Source organism: Homalodisca vitripennis, chromosome 8 (genome assembly GCF_021130785.1).
Source record: "Homalodisca vitripennis isolate AUS2020 chromosome 8, UT_GWSS_2.1, whole genome shotgun sequence".
NCBI lineage: Eukaryota > Metazoa > Arthropoda > Insecta > Hemiptera > Cicadellidae > Homalodisca > Homalodisca vitripennis.
The window spans coordinates 119,710,687-119,728,601 of record NC_060214.1 but is presented as its reverse complement, the minus strand read 5'-3'; the positions used below and the strand labels follow the sequence as shown (position 1 = coordinate 119,728,601).

At 33.7% G+C, this 17,915-nt stretch overlaps 1 protein-coding gene across 1 annotated transcript in view; it reads left to right on the top strand.

Annotated features, from left to right (window-relative positions):
* LOC124367995 (carboxypeptidase M-like) overlaps positions 1 to 17,915 on the top strand; it is a 79,481-nt gene that overhangs the window by 36,560 nt on the left and 25,006 nt on the right. Inside the window, 5 exon segments of the mRNA XM_046825260.1 lie at positions 316 to 449; positions 2,655 to 2,979; positions 4,800 to 4,829; positions 6,182 to 6,358; positions 9,886 to 10,004. Coding sequence (XP_046681216.1) covers positions 316 to 449; positions 2,655 to 2,979; positions 4,800 to 4,829; positions 6,182 to 6,358; positions 9,886 to 10,004 — 785 coding nt within the window.

Sequence of the window (17,915 nt, the reverse complement as noted above, 5' to 3'; positions counted from 1 at the left end):
GGCAGAATAAGGTTTAAAAGGGGATCAGTCTCTCCTCAGATTTCTTTTATTCATAAATTGTGAAGAAGGAAGAAGAAAGATTGATTTAAACTAGATATGAAGGTATTGATGTAAGTTCCATCATTCCTCATAGTTCTTTTGAAAATTTCTATAATTCTAATGCTATTTAATATGGCAAACACTTTCAAAATAGCCATACAGTAAAGATTTTCAATATCACAGGTGTTTACAATTCCCTTTAATCTTTTGAAGATAAACACTGAACATATTTAAATGGATTGTTAGATTCTCACATACTTTGTTCACTTGTTTAAGGGAGAGATCTGTGGGTGATGGTGGTTTCGGCATCACCGTACGAGCACATGATCGGCAAACCAGATGTGAAGTACGTGGCCAACATGCACGGGAACGAAGCAGTTGGAAGGGAACTCATGCTGCATTTGATACAGGTAGGCGTAAAAACTTTGTCAAAGCATGAGTTTATCGAACACCTCTTCAATGTAATACTGTAACAACCATCTTTTGAACAAAATCAACGTTTGTGAGCATTATGCGAATTTCCAATCCCAGAATTATTTCTGTTTTATTTAAATAAAGAGTCAAACTGCATTATGGTTTCATAAAATAACCACATTAGTGTAAGTAATTTGTGTGATGAAATTAACGCAGAACAATTAACTACACAGAAAAATGAACGTATGTATAATTTCTATTTAATACTTAATTAATAAAAGTTTCTGCTTACCACAAGTAATAAACTTTATTGATTTATGAAACATTTTACACATTTATACTAAAAGTTTTATTAATTATAATTTTATAAGTATGTCTATTTTAAGAAATTAAGTAACTGCAAATTTGTAGTCTATAAGAGATTAAACCCTCTTGTATAATCATTTATACTTTTGTAAAAATATTTTTTTTAATTTTCACTAATGTGAAAGGTTTTTTTTTTTGATCATAAAAAATGTTTTTCACTGGTTAAGTGGTCTGTAATCAGACAGTAATGGAACTGTGTATTTTAAGGGTAAACACTTTGCTACAATAATAAGCCAAAGGTATCATTACTCACTCAAGTGTCCTTAATATCTGACCTTGTGTGGAGACCTGAAGATGAGGTACTTTGTGGTACGTGCAATGTAATTCCCACCACAAGCAATTACCTCTTCCAGTGGTACTCCCACTTCCGGTAATACATCTTGGGCTGATATTTTCAGAATAGCTTAAACGTTTTTTATTTTCTTTGCTTAACTTCTACCTCTTCAAGTCTTGTTTTCTTTGATTTTTTAATAAGGTTTTCAATTTTTGGAGTGCCCAATATTTTATCAGACACGTATGAGGACTGTTGTAAAAGGTTGTTTTATAATGTGTTTGTTGAGAAATAATAATGCTGTCTATTAAAAACTTCTCTACAATTTAAGTTCCATATTCAAGATCTAACGTCTTGGACCTCATTCATGATGAATACAAAATACAGTGAACAGTACCGTAGTATTGATCTAACTTTTCAGTTTCTTGCAAGTCTGCCACTGTTACAAGTATCCCACTCGTAAAACTGGCTCATAATCATAATCCAACAGGTCCCATCACAAGCTATTGAAATTGCTATTGAAGTTCAAGCTATTAAAATGAACTCTTCATTTCAACCTTAATAATCATTTTAGACTTCTATAAAGTACCGAGAGACAATTTCAAAGCCACAACCCATGTGGGTTTAACATTACACAAGAAACAGTTTTTGAGATTCCTAGACCTTCTCCCAGCTCTAACAATGGTAATGGTGTTCATCGATAGCTTCATGAGTATGTTCAACATTTTTGGAAGTTTAGCTGTTGAAGTGCAGCCACATTTAAATCCGCAAAACCTCTTTTTTGTTTTACTCCACTAAATGTTTTCCTTTCCATACCAAAAGTCTCAGATAAATGTTTCTTGTTGAATCTTGAAGAATCTCTTTCGTCAACATGTTTGATGCAGTAGTATGCTTCATTAGCGTATGAAACTTGATTAAGTACTTCAGAAGATGGAGCATTTGCAGCTAATGTGGCAGGGTTCTGAATGGTGTAAAATACCAGAAGGGCTTCTTCCCCGTAGTGCCAGATACAGTTATAAGTCAGTTACTTAGTAGACAAACCTGGTATGGAGCAACTCTTAGCCACCAAGTTCTCTTAATCAATCAATCATCAACCTTGCTCTATACTATTTTAATGGTCCAGTTTTCCAGCACTGAAGCAATAAATAATTATCAACCCCCTGAGGGATTCAAGAAGAAAGTTTCATTTCTGGCTGGTTTATACCTTCCAAGAGCCTCTCATCACTACCACAAATTTCATGATATCGGAATTGGAGGGTGTGGATTGATAGGTCTAGTTTACTGAGGGAGATGACTGTTGGAGTTAGTGGGGCTCCCTAAGTGTTAAGGGCTGTTGCTAGGCTGGAATAAGGGAGTGCTGCTCCTTGCACGCTTTGACTGGAGAAGCTGGAACAGACCTGGCTTCCCATTATTCCAAGTTGATATGACTTAGATATAGTCCGCTATTTCTTCCCATGGGATTTCAACATTTAGTAGCCCCTACCCCTGATTGTATAACGTTATATAGTTTTAAAGCGATCGAAAAATTGTTTTTTAAGTACTTCAGCAAATCTTTTTGCCACAGTACCTGGTGAACAGTTACAACACGGACAACTACATAAAATGGCTCCTGGATAACACCCGGATACACATCCTGCCATCCATGAACCCGGACGGGTTCGAGGTGGCACGAGAGGGACAGTGCGACGGAGGCCAGGGCCGCTACAACGCACGGGGCTTCGACCTCAACCGCAACTTCCCCGACTACTTCAAGCAGAACAACAAGCGAGGCCAGCCCGAGACAGATGCCGTCAAGGAGTGGACTAGCAAGATTCAATTTGTCCTGTCCGGAGGACTCCACGGAGGAGCCCTTGTCGCCAGTTACCCCTTCGACAACACACCCAACTCCAGTGAGTTAAACTCCATCTTCCAATCCGGTACGAGACACACCACTTCATCCCCTTGGGAGTGAAGTGGCATTTGGGTCAGCGCTTTTCGTGCCTATTATTTCTGTGAAGTCACACAAGTATTACTTGTCTTTGCCATCGTAAAAACAGAAACGAGTTGTACGTTTTCTTCTATCAGATAAGGTTATTGTGATACTACTAAGTAAATAGATAGCGATAAGAGCATGTTGAAAAAGTCTTCGCTCAGGTTGGATGCAAAATTTCAAGTCTGCAGCTAATTTTGTTCTCGACATGTCATGCAGACAAATAGATAAAAATCTGTGCAAAATTAAAGTGTATATATCCACCAGGCAGACAAAAGAGAACTTGTGTCAGCCCACTGAATGGTGCTCAGCCAAAATACATGGTTGAACATGCACCATCAGGAAACTCATATTTTCTATATAGAAATTAATTTTCATGCAAAATTTAAATTATACAGATGATCTATCTTGTTACATATCATACATTCCCATGTTGTTTATTGAGTTAAGTTTCATAGAAATGTTTAAATAATAAAAGTTTCGGGTGAGCAGAGAGGGTACTATAGCGCAAAAGTGCACTGACTGATATTAAATCTTGTTACCAACCTTTAACATTGACTTTCTATTCTAGTATTCTTTTCTTTTTACTATCTGAATAACTTGCATGTGTTAATATGTCACATGTTGAAATCGCATATGCTTTTACTCAGCTTGTTCACAAATTTATTTATTCTGGTATTTTCTCGTTGTCACCGTGGTAGACCAATGTAGGCTTAAGTATATGTGCTACCGTTCAGCCAAATTCAACTTAGAGTTTAATCTATACAAATGTAGCTTCATGCAAAAGCAAGACTAGGTCAATTTGTTTTCGACATATTGCGTGGACAGACAGAATTGAAATTTCTCCAGTCCCGTGATTTATAGGCTTCACTATGCACAGCCAATTAAATTGTAAATAAACTGATTTAAAAGTGAAATTTACAAATAATTATAAACACTTTACGGTTTTGTAAGCCCTCAGTGATTAAAAGCTGACTCTATACTGATATCATATCAAATGACATCTTTTAAAAGAAATGTTAAACCATATCATCATAATTTGGTTTTAGAATTTCGTGAAATGTCTAATTTAAATGTAAAGTTATTAGTATCTAGCTCTCTTCTTGAAATTATTGATTACTATAAAAATTGTTTTCTATGAAGACATTATTTGTTAAAAACTAGTATGGAATCGTTCAAAAAGATAGATGATGGAAAATTATAATAAAAAACTTTCAAAAAGCATGCAAAACTTGGATTAGCTTACATAATTATATTTGTGCAATACAATGTTGATGCAAAAATTTCCTTCAGACATAATCTACAGAGAGAGAGAGAGAGAGAGATCATAGAAAATATCTCAAGTTCATAGAGATAGACATTAACAAAATCGTTAAAATCTTTCAGACCAAATTCCTCTTTTTAAAATAAAAGACTGACCATACTAAAGGTATGTATATTTTGTTTACCTTCAGCTGATTGGATTTTGAAATCAACTAATAATTCCAGCTAAGAAACTTAACAAATCCAACCTCATCCCTATTATCTGTTGACGTTACAACATCCTGCAGAATATGTTAAGAAATGTTGTTGATTCCAACTTTATTCTTAAAATAAAAAAATTAACACTTTTTTATTGCTAAAGAAGAAATGAAATAGTAACAATATACAGTATACACAAATATACTCGTAGTTAACAATAGGTTCATTAAGGTCATTATTTCAATGACTTACAATATATCTCTGTTTTGCTGCATAAAGGAATATGCCGTTCTTCACCATTATGTTCAGGTAAGTGTGTGACATTAGTGTGATATGCTAAAACAAAATAAAAGTTTGATTTACTTTAAATTTTTATTGGATTTGGAGTTTTGCTTTCTCGCAAATTTATTTTGTATATAACTATTGATCATTCTGGTCTGGCCATTTTTCCCTTGTTTGAAGTGATTTTGGTAGTTGGTGTTTGTATTTAATTTATTACATTAACAAAGTAATAAATTCATCTGTTACATCAGTAATACGTGTATTACATTAAATTAACAACTATAAAGTAGCCGGGTTTTGATAATACAATCAATCATGTACTAAAAATAAACATAATTTCAGGGATTTTTCAAGGATGTCTGATTGTTATTATTTGTCCAAACAGAAAAACCTACTGTACTATGAATAAATATAGTACTTCAGCTTAACACATTGAAGAGTATATACAAAAGTTTATTAAATTTTAGTGATATTCGAGGACGTAATTACACGAAACATCAATGAGTTACGTTCCGCAACGTAATTTGTCGAATGTTGGACAACTCGTATTACGCCACAAAGTCTGTGTTCATAATGGATTTATTTTATTGTTGGATCTTCTAAAATAACAATTAATATGTTGGTTAATAAGAAAGGGTAATTTAGGATGTAGAGTGTGATGGGGGACAAACAAACTAGGAAAACTCAGAGTGAGAAATAGTTGATCAATGACATTTAGATATTTTGTGTCATATTTCATTTTGTCAGAAGTTGCCTCATAAAGGACTTGGTTAACATGTACAATCAATCAGAACTTGGAGCTGGAGTTGAACTGTTTGACCTGCTATTACACTTACCATTTATGATTCCTACTTACACTTAACAACATTTTTGAATGATTTTAAAACTACAGTTTTGTTAACTGTTAACTGTTTACAGGTATAAACCTATATTTGTGATTTTGGTTTTATCTTGAAAACAACACATTTTAAATCCATTATAAAATACACATTATTTATATTACTAAGCATTATTTTTAAATACAGTACCAAATATTACTATTCAATAAGTATAGTGTTCCAGGATACAACTACATCTTATTCAAAATAGTACTCATAATGTGTCACTTGAAAAAAAGCCAGTTTCTGATGAAAATTAATTATAGGTTAACAGAGCCTTGTTTTATTCAGCACTTACTATTTTGTCCTCCATGATTTCCAAAATTGGTAAATCTATCACTCACAAAATAAATGTTCACAACATTTCAAGTGTTTCATGTTTAATACTTTAAGAATTGTAAAATATTCTAACTTTTTTTAAAACAACTTAATTCTACGATACTTGTGTGAATAAATACTGTATTGATGTAAAGTTTAACCTGTCTTGTTTTAACATTGCAGTGTTCCAAAGCTATGCGTCAACACCATCAATAACACCAGATGATGACGTGTTTCGCCACCTCTCACTTACCTACTCACGCAACCACCCCACAATGCACCTGGGCCAGGCCTGCAAGCAGGGCACACCCTCGTTCAAGAACGGCATCACCAACGGAGCAGCCTGGTACCCCCTTACAGGTCAGTCTAACCTCACTTTTTACAAAGAAATCCACCCTCACAAATTTCACTTTTAAGTTAGAGATTACTTTAAATTCGCAGCATGTGTCATTGTTTATCTAAAGAGCAACAGATCAAAAATAAACATAAGTAAAATGAATATCAGAATATTTATTTACATTTGCAAGTATTTTTGAAAACTGAATGACAAAAATTGTTTTAAAAACTGTATTTCTATTTCTTAATGAACAACTTATTAGAGTAATCAGAAGTAAGAAGGTGAGATCAGCTATATTTTTGTGTGTGCCAACATCTATTCTATGATACAATTATAACCAAACCCCAGGAGGATTCACTTATGGTTGGTTTGTACCTGTCACTGGAACTTATCGCAAAAATCGATGATTGACTTAAATTAAGCAGCGTAATTGATATCCAGGAGTGGCATATTGCAAGTATCGAGATATTAGGGTAAAAGGGCTCATCAATAGGTATAGTTTAATATGAAGATGTCTGTTGCAGTGGGTGGAGCTCTATTGTTAAAATGAGATTATGCTTGATATTCCTCCTCATGGAATCTCACAGGAAGCAGTGTAACGTCCTTTTAGGGTTAAGAACAATGAGGGAGTTTCCTCATTTTTTTGTCCAAGTGCCAATACAAATCGTACACTTACTAAAAGAAAAATCAGGAAATTAGGCAAAACATTTTAGTACTCAGCTAGCGTGGTGGTGGCGTTAAAAATGCACTATTTTATATTATGCTCTGTATAGATAATTTTTTTAATAATAAAATATTTTATAAGGCAAATAATTACTTATTGTCAACAATGAATTGAAATTAATTTTACCGTGAAACATTAACCGAGCTATTAATGTGAAACAAAACATTTATGACAAGTGCAAACAAAAAGTGGTCACAAGAATTAACACCCTCACTGTGACACAAGCCACGGACCGACTTCAGGACAGCCGGTATAGTAGTAATGTGCGGTATAGTAGTAATGTGCGGTATAGTAGTAATGAGTCTCCACTGCAGTCAATGTCTTAACGAACTGACATGCTTAGCAGTGTTTCCGCAAAATATTTTAGTTTGTCTATTTACTATGATTTCAATTTAAATAAAAAAATTAATATATTTGGAAATAGCTTATTTGTCTAAACAATAATTATTTCAAATCATATAAATGTTTTTAGAAAAACTACTTATTACGGCAATTTAGAATAAATGATAATAACAATTAACTTAGAAATAAAGTGATCCGATGAAAAAAGTTTTCCCTATACAGGGTGTAAATTAACCCTCTAAGTGGCAAGCGACGTCTCAGACGTTCTATTTACGCCGCCGTGACGTGGCAAGCGACGTCTTAGAAAACGCTTCACATTGCCGCTTATTGCTAGGCAACCGATAATTATTTTTACGCCTAGTTTGCACAGTTGCGTTCACCACTAAATTTCAAATACATTTCATATAGTATCATCAACATCACGATGAAATAATCAATGGTACTAACTCAAATAATCCGGTACTTTGGGATTATACCGACCACACCCAGACATGAATCGTTATTTGACATTTTGTTTCTACTGATTACTAGATTAGCGTAAAACAATATTTCGTCAATATAAAAAAGGAATTGTCTTATCGCAAACCCCTCCCCATCCTCGGACAGAGGTCAAAGTCGAGCGGTCTAGTAGATAATGTGATTGCAGAGTCACGTCGCTTTGTTGTACTTCCGTGTTTTACCTCTACATTTCTCCAAACACTAAAATTCAACAAAAACAAACATTACCAAACTAAAACTAAACTCTTTATTGAAAAAACACTCAAAACTTGTTTTTATTCTTGATCACATTCCGCCACCCAAAATGGTGCTGCCCCCGCGCTGATGTCAACGAAAGAAAAACATCCCTCGAGATAGTACCTATCAGTAAAATATCAAATTCTAGAGGGGCTGATCAGAAATATAAATTGAATTTGTAATGGAAAGGCAATTATGTACCGTGCAAATCATGTGATGCCGTGCGGCCTGCCGTAATCGGGATTCTCGAGAAAGATAAGATAACAGAGACAACAATACCGACTACAATACCTGGAAATGCTTGTAAGTTTTTAATTTTGTAATTAAAGAGTTGTTTTTTCGTTCTATCATGTTCGTTTCTATAAATTTATATTTTTGTGTTCTTCATACTGGTGTGGTCGGTATAATCCCAAAGTACCAATAATCCTAAGTTTTCTCCCGTGGTCTGTTTTTTTTACTGAGGGAAAGGGAGGAAAAGGCAAGCAACTTCTAGCGATTCTGACTAGAAAAAGTGTTTTTTCTAGATTCAGTTTTTCCTATATAACTTTTACAGTGTTGTAAATAGAAAAAATATTATTGAAGGTTTTTTTTGTTTAGAATTAAATTGTGAATAAAGGTTGCATTTAACATAATCTCCTAGGAATGACATTTTTAAAGTTGTAGAACGTAAAAATGAAAAGTTTAGTGGAGAAAAAAAACGTTTTTTTGAACATTTGTGTGGACATCATAAAAAAAGGTTAAGGTATGTAAAAAATAACTATACTATGTTATTCTGTAGTTTATTATGAAAACATTGATATATAACAAGCATTGCTCATATTAGAATTTGCATTTTATTTTTAAATTATAAGATAATCCTGCTTGACTCTGAAAAATAGCCCGCCATTCCAGCAACATATTACCGCCACTTAGAGGGTTAAGTCCTGATACGCCTGGATATATTCCAAACGGATTGAGATATTGATATAAAATCTTCATCATGCCTATTAAAATACTGTTTTGGACTTTATGGAGGGTAAAAAATATTTCACCCCGTCTTCAAAGGGGGTTGGATGGGGTAACTTTAAATTTTCAAAATCCCTACCTTGTGACATGTCACTTTAAAGGTCTATTCAGTAGAAATGACACAATGATACTAAGAAAACACCTCTATGCCATTTCTAGCGAAGGTTATGGGCAAATAACGCAAAAAATAATAATCTGTAGACACAATGCCAATGTCTTGTGCATATCAACACAATGCATGTGTGATATCTTTTAGTAAGACTTTGAGGGCCCCAGCTTATTTCTTTACATAGCATCTAATGTGTCTGGTGTGATAGTTTTAGTAAGTGGTGTCTTTTTCTAGGTGGCATTACAAGTAAGGGATTATTTGCTCATAACTTTTGCTAGAATCGCCGTAGATATGTTTTGTTCATGTCATTGTTTTTCCATTGAATAGACCTCTAAAATGACATGTCACAAGATAGGGGTTGCAATTTGAAAATTTAAAGTGACCCCTGTTTGAAAAAAGGAGGGGGGGATATTTTTATCCTTCAAAAAAGTATTTTAATAGGTATGGTGAAGATTGTACATCAATACCCCAATCTGTTTGGAATATATCCAGGTGTATCAGGACTTAATTTACAGCCTGTATATTATGTGAGAGATTAAGTGAGTTGCCATCATCTGTTATGTAAGAATCTCGTTAAGATATTTATTATTTTGCAACACCGGTAACCACAGGTGAAGACAATAATGTGCTTTCAGGAGGAATGCAGGACTTCAACTACGTCTGGTACGGCTGCATGGAGGTGACCTTGGAGCTCTCCTGCTGCAAATACCCGGCAGCCAGCGAGTTGCCTAAATTCTGGGATGAGAACAGACTGGTATGTGACTTTGACTTAGTTTGGTGGGGGGTTGTAAAATAAAAAAAAATAAATAAATGAAAAATTCTTTATTTATACAGGCAAAGTTAGGCCTGCATGACCCATTCTTAAATTTAACCTGCAACAACACAAAATTCAAAATACTAATTAAATATTACCTTAAGAATATAAAAATTAATAAATAATTACATCCAAACAATGTGGTGAAATTAATATAATATTTTAACATGATAAAATTAAAATTTAACAAATTAATAAGGTAACTACTTCTGTAATTCTTAAAACATAAAAAATATAATTATACTTTTAATATACACATAACACTAAAGTAGTTATTGGTAATGAGTCCTAACTTTTATCACACACAATCTCACATGCATCCCTCTGTCAGTGTTAGTGTTACACCCACAACATCTCAGACCAGACCTGCCTTGGCTAACCGCTTAAGATAGATATCTTTCAGTTTCGCCTCAAACCGGGAACAGCTATCGATGGAAGTAATTGTTTGAGGAAGGGCATTCCACAACCTGCAAGCCATTTCATGGAAGGACTTATCAAACACTGCAGTCCTGTGCTGAGGCATTCTCAAAATGTATGAACCAGAGCGAGTGCTTCTTACACCTACATGAGACACAAATTTATATTCAGAAAAATATTTTGGAAAAGCAAATTTGGTTTTTTTTTTTTTAATCACATTTTTTAGTGAATATATGAGAGGTTTCTAGCGATTACGGGATCAAACGTCACCAGGTGATTTTTCAAGTCAAAATATACAACACATTTCTGATAACATCCTATCTCATTTAGTTTTACATCTGTCCGTATGTCTTGTGTTTTTGCTACACCATTTTTATCTTTAACATTGATAAAAGTATAAACTTTACACACATGTTAGTTTAACAAAGACCAATATTTTAAAACGTTTGAAATGATTATCACTTTTGGTTTCAAACTGGCAGACATACGAGTACTAAGTTTTCTAAGCTTAATAACTCTTAATACTATAAAGACCTTGTATTTTATAGTAAATACACAGGAGCAACAAAACATGGTGGAGGTTTTTATGAACCTTTCAAGACAAAGTTTGTTGACATATTAATTTTTTCCTGATCACACTCCTTTATTTGCATTTAAAACACTAATAAATTTAATATTGACGATTTTACAAAATGTATCGGTGCTATTACTACTTTTTACACCTGAAATAAACATCTGTTACTGTCAATTTCAATATTTTCACTTAAAAAAGGTATTTATCTTTACAAACTGTGTTATCTACAAAAAATGTGTCGGTACAAAGTGCATGAAAAGAAACTGAAATAGATTTCAGTTTTACTAATAAACGGATTTCATTCAAGTTAATGCAGTATGCTTTTTTTCAAAATCTACTAAAAAACCTGTTTTAAGGTTACCTGCAACACTCATGTCCTTTTCAAACTTTCCATTTTCTATGTGTCGATTACGAATTGATGTAAAATATTTGTAGTTAAGGTGTCTTCTACTTGTGAAGCGGTTAGCATGCAATCTAGAAACTAATCTAGCATTATCGTTGGCCAAACCGTATACAAAATGGATATCAGTGCACTCAGCAGTTAATGGAACCTGCAAGATAGTTTTGGTAGACTTGCCAGCAAGGTATGATCTGGTGGAATGGTCATGTGTAAACATGGAAGTTAATAAAACTAACTCAATTCTTAAGGAACTATGTAGCAAAATCCAAATTTAGATTTAGTAGAGGCTAGTAAGGCTAAAAGGACTCTTCATAGAAGGCATGGGATGCATTTTAATCTTAGAGGGAAAAAATGGTTGTCTAAGCAAATAATTAAGGCAGTAGAAGATTTTGAACTTAAGTTTATTCCGATGGACAATTCTAGTCCTGCTCTTAAGTCACAAAAAGACATTGAATGTATCTCTCTGGAAAACTCTTTTTGTCCTCTAAGAACCACTCTTCAGTAGGACCTAAGACTACATTAAGAACTGAGCCCAATTTTATAAGAAATCTACAGTTTAACATGGGCTCTGGGTCAGGAGGCTTGGGAACAACTAGTTCCGAGTCTAGTTGTTTGAATGATTTTCTTTTGTCCTTATTTTTAAACATACAGGGCGGATTGCTTGGAAAGCTAAACGCTCTTCAGTCTGTGATTATGAATAATAACTGTGATATTATCCGAGCATTGGCTGAGTAGTTTTGAAATTAATGCCTGTGGCATAAGAAACTTTAACCCTTTCCGCTTGGATGGGCAGCAGTGCTGACCAAATATGGCTTCTCGTAGGCTCGTATTATTTTAGCGCGTACTGTCCACTCAGATCGGATGGGCAGCGGTGCTGTCCACTATGGCGGCTGCGTGCACACAGCAGCCATGTCATTGTTGCGTCCCCACCAGCTCAGATTTATTTTCGCCGCGTCATTGATACTGTGCCTTTTAAAAAGTTAAATGGATTTAAAGGTCCAAAGGTAAATAATAATGTAGTCGAAAAGTATTACAATGGAAATGTTATATTTCTATAAACTAACATGAGTTACAATGAGTATTAATAATGTGACGGTAAATAATTATATAACATGATAAAAATAAAATTTTACTGCTTATTATTGTTCTGAATACAAATTTAACTCAGGCTAGTTGTCATCTTGTTGTTGAAATATCTGAGATGAATGGTACTTTTCAAAACAAACACCGATGTGAAGACTGGGCTCATTTTCACAAGTTTTGCAATAAAACTTCACTCTTTTCCTGGTGCCTCCTCCTTGTGCTCTGCTGCTACACACGACGCAATTCTTCACTTTTATACCTTCAAGAGGATATGGTAGATGAAGTTTCCCATTTCATCACCAGAATCACTGAAGAACCTGAACACCCAACAACTGAAGAGACAACTACAGGACTGGCTGGTGGAACGACGACCGCTATACACATTGGAGGAATTCTTCGCCATGACACAAACCTACTAATTTTGTAAAGCAAGAAGCATGAAGACAATTCTGTATTTTGACGCCATTACATTTTCTTGATGAAATTGTAAATAAAGCATTTTGATTGATTGATTGATTTAGTCGGGAAATGTCTTGTAATTGGGATGGTCTTCCTTTTTTATTTGTGTTCCTTACATCGCCAACAAGCTCTAATACCAGTAATTAATAATAATACCAGTAAAACTAGGTATTGATACTGATATATTTACACTGATATCTACAAAACTTCATTTACACTAATATTTAATAAAATTGCACAATACTAAGAATAATAAACAATCCGTTCTAATAATGCGTGTAGGTTAACTCACTAGTGACAATGTGGTTCAAAGCGCGCTAAAACGAAAGCCTAGAATGCAATATTGACCAGATGATCAATTTCCAAGCTTTGTAATGAAACAGCTGATTGATCTTAATGCGTTGTATTATAAAAAAATTCCTCAGAATAAAAAAAAGAGTTTATAACTTGTGGTCAACGCTGCTGTCCATCCAGGCGCTAGTAGGATTATTCAACGGACAGCACAGCTGACCATCCGATCTCTGAGGACGGCAACTCTAAAAATATATGTGCGTGCTAGAGGAAATGGCGGTGGCCAACACTGCTGCCCATCCGATCTCTGTGGACATTCTAACATTACCGCTCCGAGCGGAAAGGGTTAATTTAGTTTCAATATATCAGAGAAAAGTTAATAATTATGGTGGTACACTTATTTATGCTTCTAATAGGCTAAAATGTAATGTTGATGTTTTATCTTCTTGTGTTGACTATCATTTTGAGGCGTGTTTTATTGCTTGACGAACTCAAGATTATTGTTATAAGTCTGTATCGTACTCCTGCAAGTGATGAGTGTTTGTTTTTGGAGAAACTTGAAAGCCTTTTGACATTTTTGACTGATAAGTGGGCCAATTATAGACTAGTGTGTGGTGGTGACATTAATGCTCAGTTTGATGTAACCAAAGATGTAAGGTCTGTCAAAGAATTTCTAAATCTTTTGACAAAATTCAATATGTATTGTCATAACTCTGAACCTACTCGTTCTAATGCGTGTTTTGATAATGTTTTTTCAAATATCCCACCTCAAAACTATTTCTCTTTTGTGGAACATTTCCCATATTCAGACCACAACACACTATGGTTCAGGGTCTATGTCACCAGTAATTCCTCAACTGTCCACCCAACATCTGTAAAGGAGTCAACCGGTGAAGAAGCGAGTTTACTCACGGAACAAAATCTTTCAACTAAGAAATGAACTCTCAAGGATCAACTGGAATCGTATACATTATGTGTTAGTGTTTTGTATTTTAATGGTGCTGACGCCTTTTTTTAACAAGTTCTTAAGGGTATTTATGTCTATCTTTGATAATATTTTTTCCTCTGAAGGAATTAAGTTGTATGAACAATAATAACACTAAAAACAGGGTTAACTGGTTTAATTTTGATTTAAAATATCTTAGATATTTGTTAATGGTTGCTTATGACAAGTACAAGTTTCTATGTATAGACATATAGATGTGATAAAGATAGTTATGCCAGACTTAAACGGTCTTATCGAGCAGCCATTGATGAAGCAAAAATAAATTACAATTCTAATGTTATAGAAATTACAAGTGTAAAGCAGCCTGGGCCATTGTTAAGGATATTAATAATACAGTTAAATATAAGTTGAACTGGGACATAAACCCTGATAGTTTAAAAAATTATTTTATTGATTCTATAACTGAAAGAAGGTCAAATATAAAAAGCCTAGCTCAGTATTGGCTACTGAAATGTGCCCAACGTTTGCGAACCCACATAGTTTTTTGTGGATTCAAGTGTCAGTTTCTGATATAAGGTCTGTTATAAGTCAAATGAAAAAAACAGATAGTAAGGATTTATTTGGCCTATCTAGCAATATTTTGAAGGAAATAGTGGATCATGTTGCAGAACCACTTACCATTAGCATTAATTTATGCCTGGAGCAGGGTGTATTTCCTGATAGCCTCAAAATTTCTGAAGTAATATCGGTATTTAAAAAAGGGCCTAAAACAAGTCCGGCAAGTTTCCGTCCTATCTCGCTTATTCCAGTCTTTGGTAAAGTAATTGAACACGTTGTTTATAAGCAGGTAAGTCTGTACTTGGAATTGAATGGTTTTTTATACTATCAACAGTTTGGCTTTAGGCAAGGTAGATCAACAATATCTGCTATTGATGCTGTAGTAAGGGAGATTCTCGATGCTTTTGAGTCCAAAGAGTATGCCTGGACCACTTTTATCAACCTAAGCCGTGCTTTTGACTGTGTTGATCATAGCTCGTTGCTTGAAAAGATGGAACAGTACGGCATCAGTGGACCTGCAAAACAATTTTTTAGATCATATCTGTCTAAGAGGAGTCAAACTGTTCACCGGCTGGTGAACAGCTAGGGAGCTTAGATGTGGTGTTCCACAGGAGGCTATATTGGGCACTCTTTTGTTCTTAATAAGAATAAATGATTAAGTTTTTAGGTGTGTACATTGATTGTAAGCTGTCATGGGCAAAACGCATTGAACAACTATCCACTAGGCTATCTCGTGTGATTTATCTGTTAAGACGTCTTGTGAGTTGTGTTCCTAAACAATACATTGTTACTGTTTACTATGGTCTATTTCAGTCAATAATTAGCTATGGTTTGATTTTCTGGGGCAATTCCAGCAACCTTAAAGATATCCTTTTGATACAGAAGAAGTCTGTTCGAATAATTAACAAGTCTCACTACCTGACTAATTGTAAACAACTTTTTATTAATTTAGGTATTTTAACTGTTTTGAATCTCTATATATTTTTATTTATTGTTATATATTCATAGATATTTTATCATATAATGTAAGGAATGAAATCCATGAAAAATCTATAAAGCATGGTAATTGTCTTGATGTACCCTTCACAAGATTAGAAAAAAATAGATACAGCCATACTATAATGTGTATTAGACTATACAATAAGTTACCACTCTCAACCAAAGAATATCTTTTAGTCTTTTTAAATGTAAGTTACATAGATGGCCAGCTGCTCATCCCTTCAAAGTATCGATGAATTTTTAAACATGCCAATTTCAGAAATAAATATATTTTACGTCTGTTAAATATTTAAGATTTATATATTTTATTTATTGATTATTTATTTTAATTTATTGACTTAGTTTAAGGTTTTATTTGATATTTATCAATATTGTTTTAGTTTGAGAATTTCTTATAGTAAAATAATATTGAAATACATTTATGTTTTACATTATCAATTTACAATAGTCTAGTTCTACCTAAGCAGTGTAAACATTATCTATGACAAGTTATGATTAGTAACACAAAATGATGACCATGTCGATTGCTATATTGCCTAAAGACAATAAAGATTTTGATTTGAAAACAAAGCGAGATAGGACTAAGGTTTATTCGAAATTTTTTAAATATTTTGACTTGAAAAATTACCAGTTGAAGTTTGATTCCGTAATTAGAGGACACCCTGTTTCAAAGGACTTGTTTTATAACACGGTTGTTAGAGCTTTGAATCACTCATTAACCATTTTCTGACTGTCTCGAAGATGTCTCAAAGGTGCAAACTATTTCAATGCACTCGTCAAAACACCCCCACCACCAACTCAATTGCTTCCTCTAGCAGTAATAATATTTGAAATATTTTTTACATCCATTGATGTAGTCCATTGTAGTCGTTTTTATTTCAGTTCCTTCCAACTTGTGCGTTAATGTCACAATTTGGAAGTAGCTGTTGCTAATGTTTTATGGATTATAAAAAATAAGGATACCTTACAATTGTGGTTTTTATATTTACAAGACATAAGAGCTCTTATGTTTATACCAACACAAGTATAATATGAGGCGATGTTAAATGTGAATTAATATTTCATATTTCAGTCATAAAACATAATAATCTGTAGAATACCACTGCATCATAGAATAATAAATTATAGTTATTGTATTAGCATTTAACAGTTTTGGTCATTAGGGATCAATCCTCCTTTGGTTCAACGGTTTGGCAGGTAAGGTGGCTTGCGTACCAAATTCCGATACAATTCTTGGAAGATACATTAGGATAGATGTAATTTATATTTACGCACTTAATAATTCACATATAATTAAAATTAGACATCAGTTTAAATTTGGCATTATCCATTGCTTGCTTATTTAGTATAATGTATCTTGCATACATTAAGGTTTAGGAGTTTTCATTACTCTGGAAATCGATTCAGAGAATTGGGTAAAATAAATATGTTTGTTAGTTCACGTCAGTGGCGTACATAGAAAATTATTTTGGGGGGGCTGCCACACTTTTTGGATTACGAAGTATGAAACACCCTCCAAAAATGGGGGTTCGGAAATCTTTTCTAGGAATTTGTTGACCTTTAAGACCTTATGAGTGTGTTCTATCATAAAACACACTACTGGGTACAACTCTAATGTTTGTCTTTCAAAATTTCAGAGGGGGGCTTGGGCCCCTTTATATGCACGTGTGGTTCACGTTATCAATCTCAAAACAGTTATGCAAGAGAGTCATGTAAATATAAAAGCATATTTTTTGTTTAATCAAACCATTTAAATGTTTTCAAATCTTTTTCTGTATATCCCAAACATATCTAAACATAATATTTAAAAAGATGAAGTTGACTTTACTTTGGAATTCAATTCAATTCTTCCCCCTCCCCCTGAAAGAAAATTGGACCCCCACAACACAAATGCCAAGAACACCACTGGCAAATTACAGTCAGTTATTAGCACTAAGGCAATTTAAAACAGAAAAATCAATGCAATTTTACAATAACTGCTATGAGAATTTGAGCTGGAAGATTAATTTAATCTTCATAACAAATTGTTTAAAAACTTTCTTATTATTTTATGTCCCTTTGGCAGGAAGTTGTAGTTTTTTAGTAAGCCATTTACTCATAATATTGTTTGTTTTTTAAAATGTA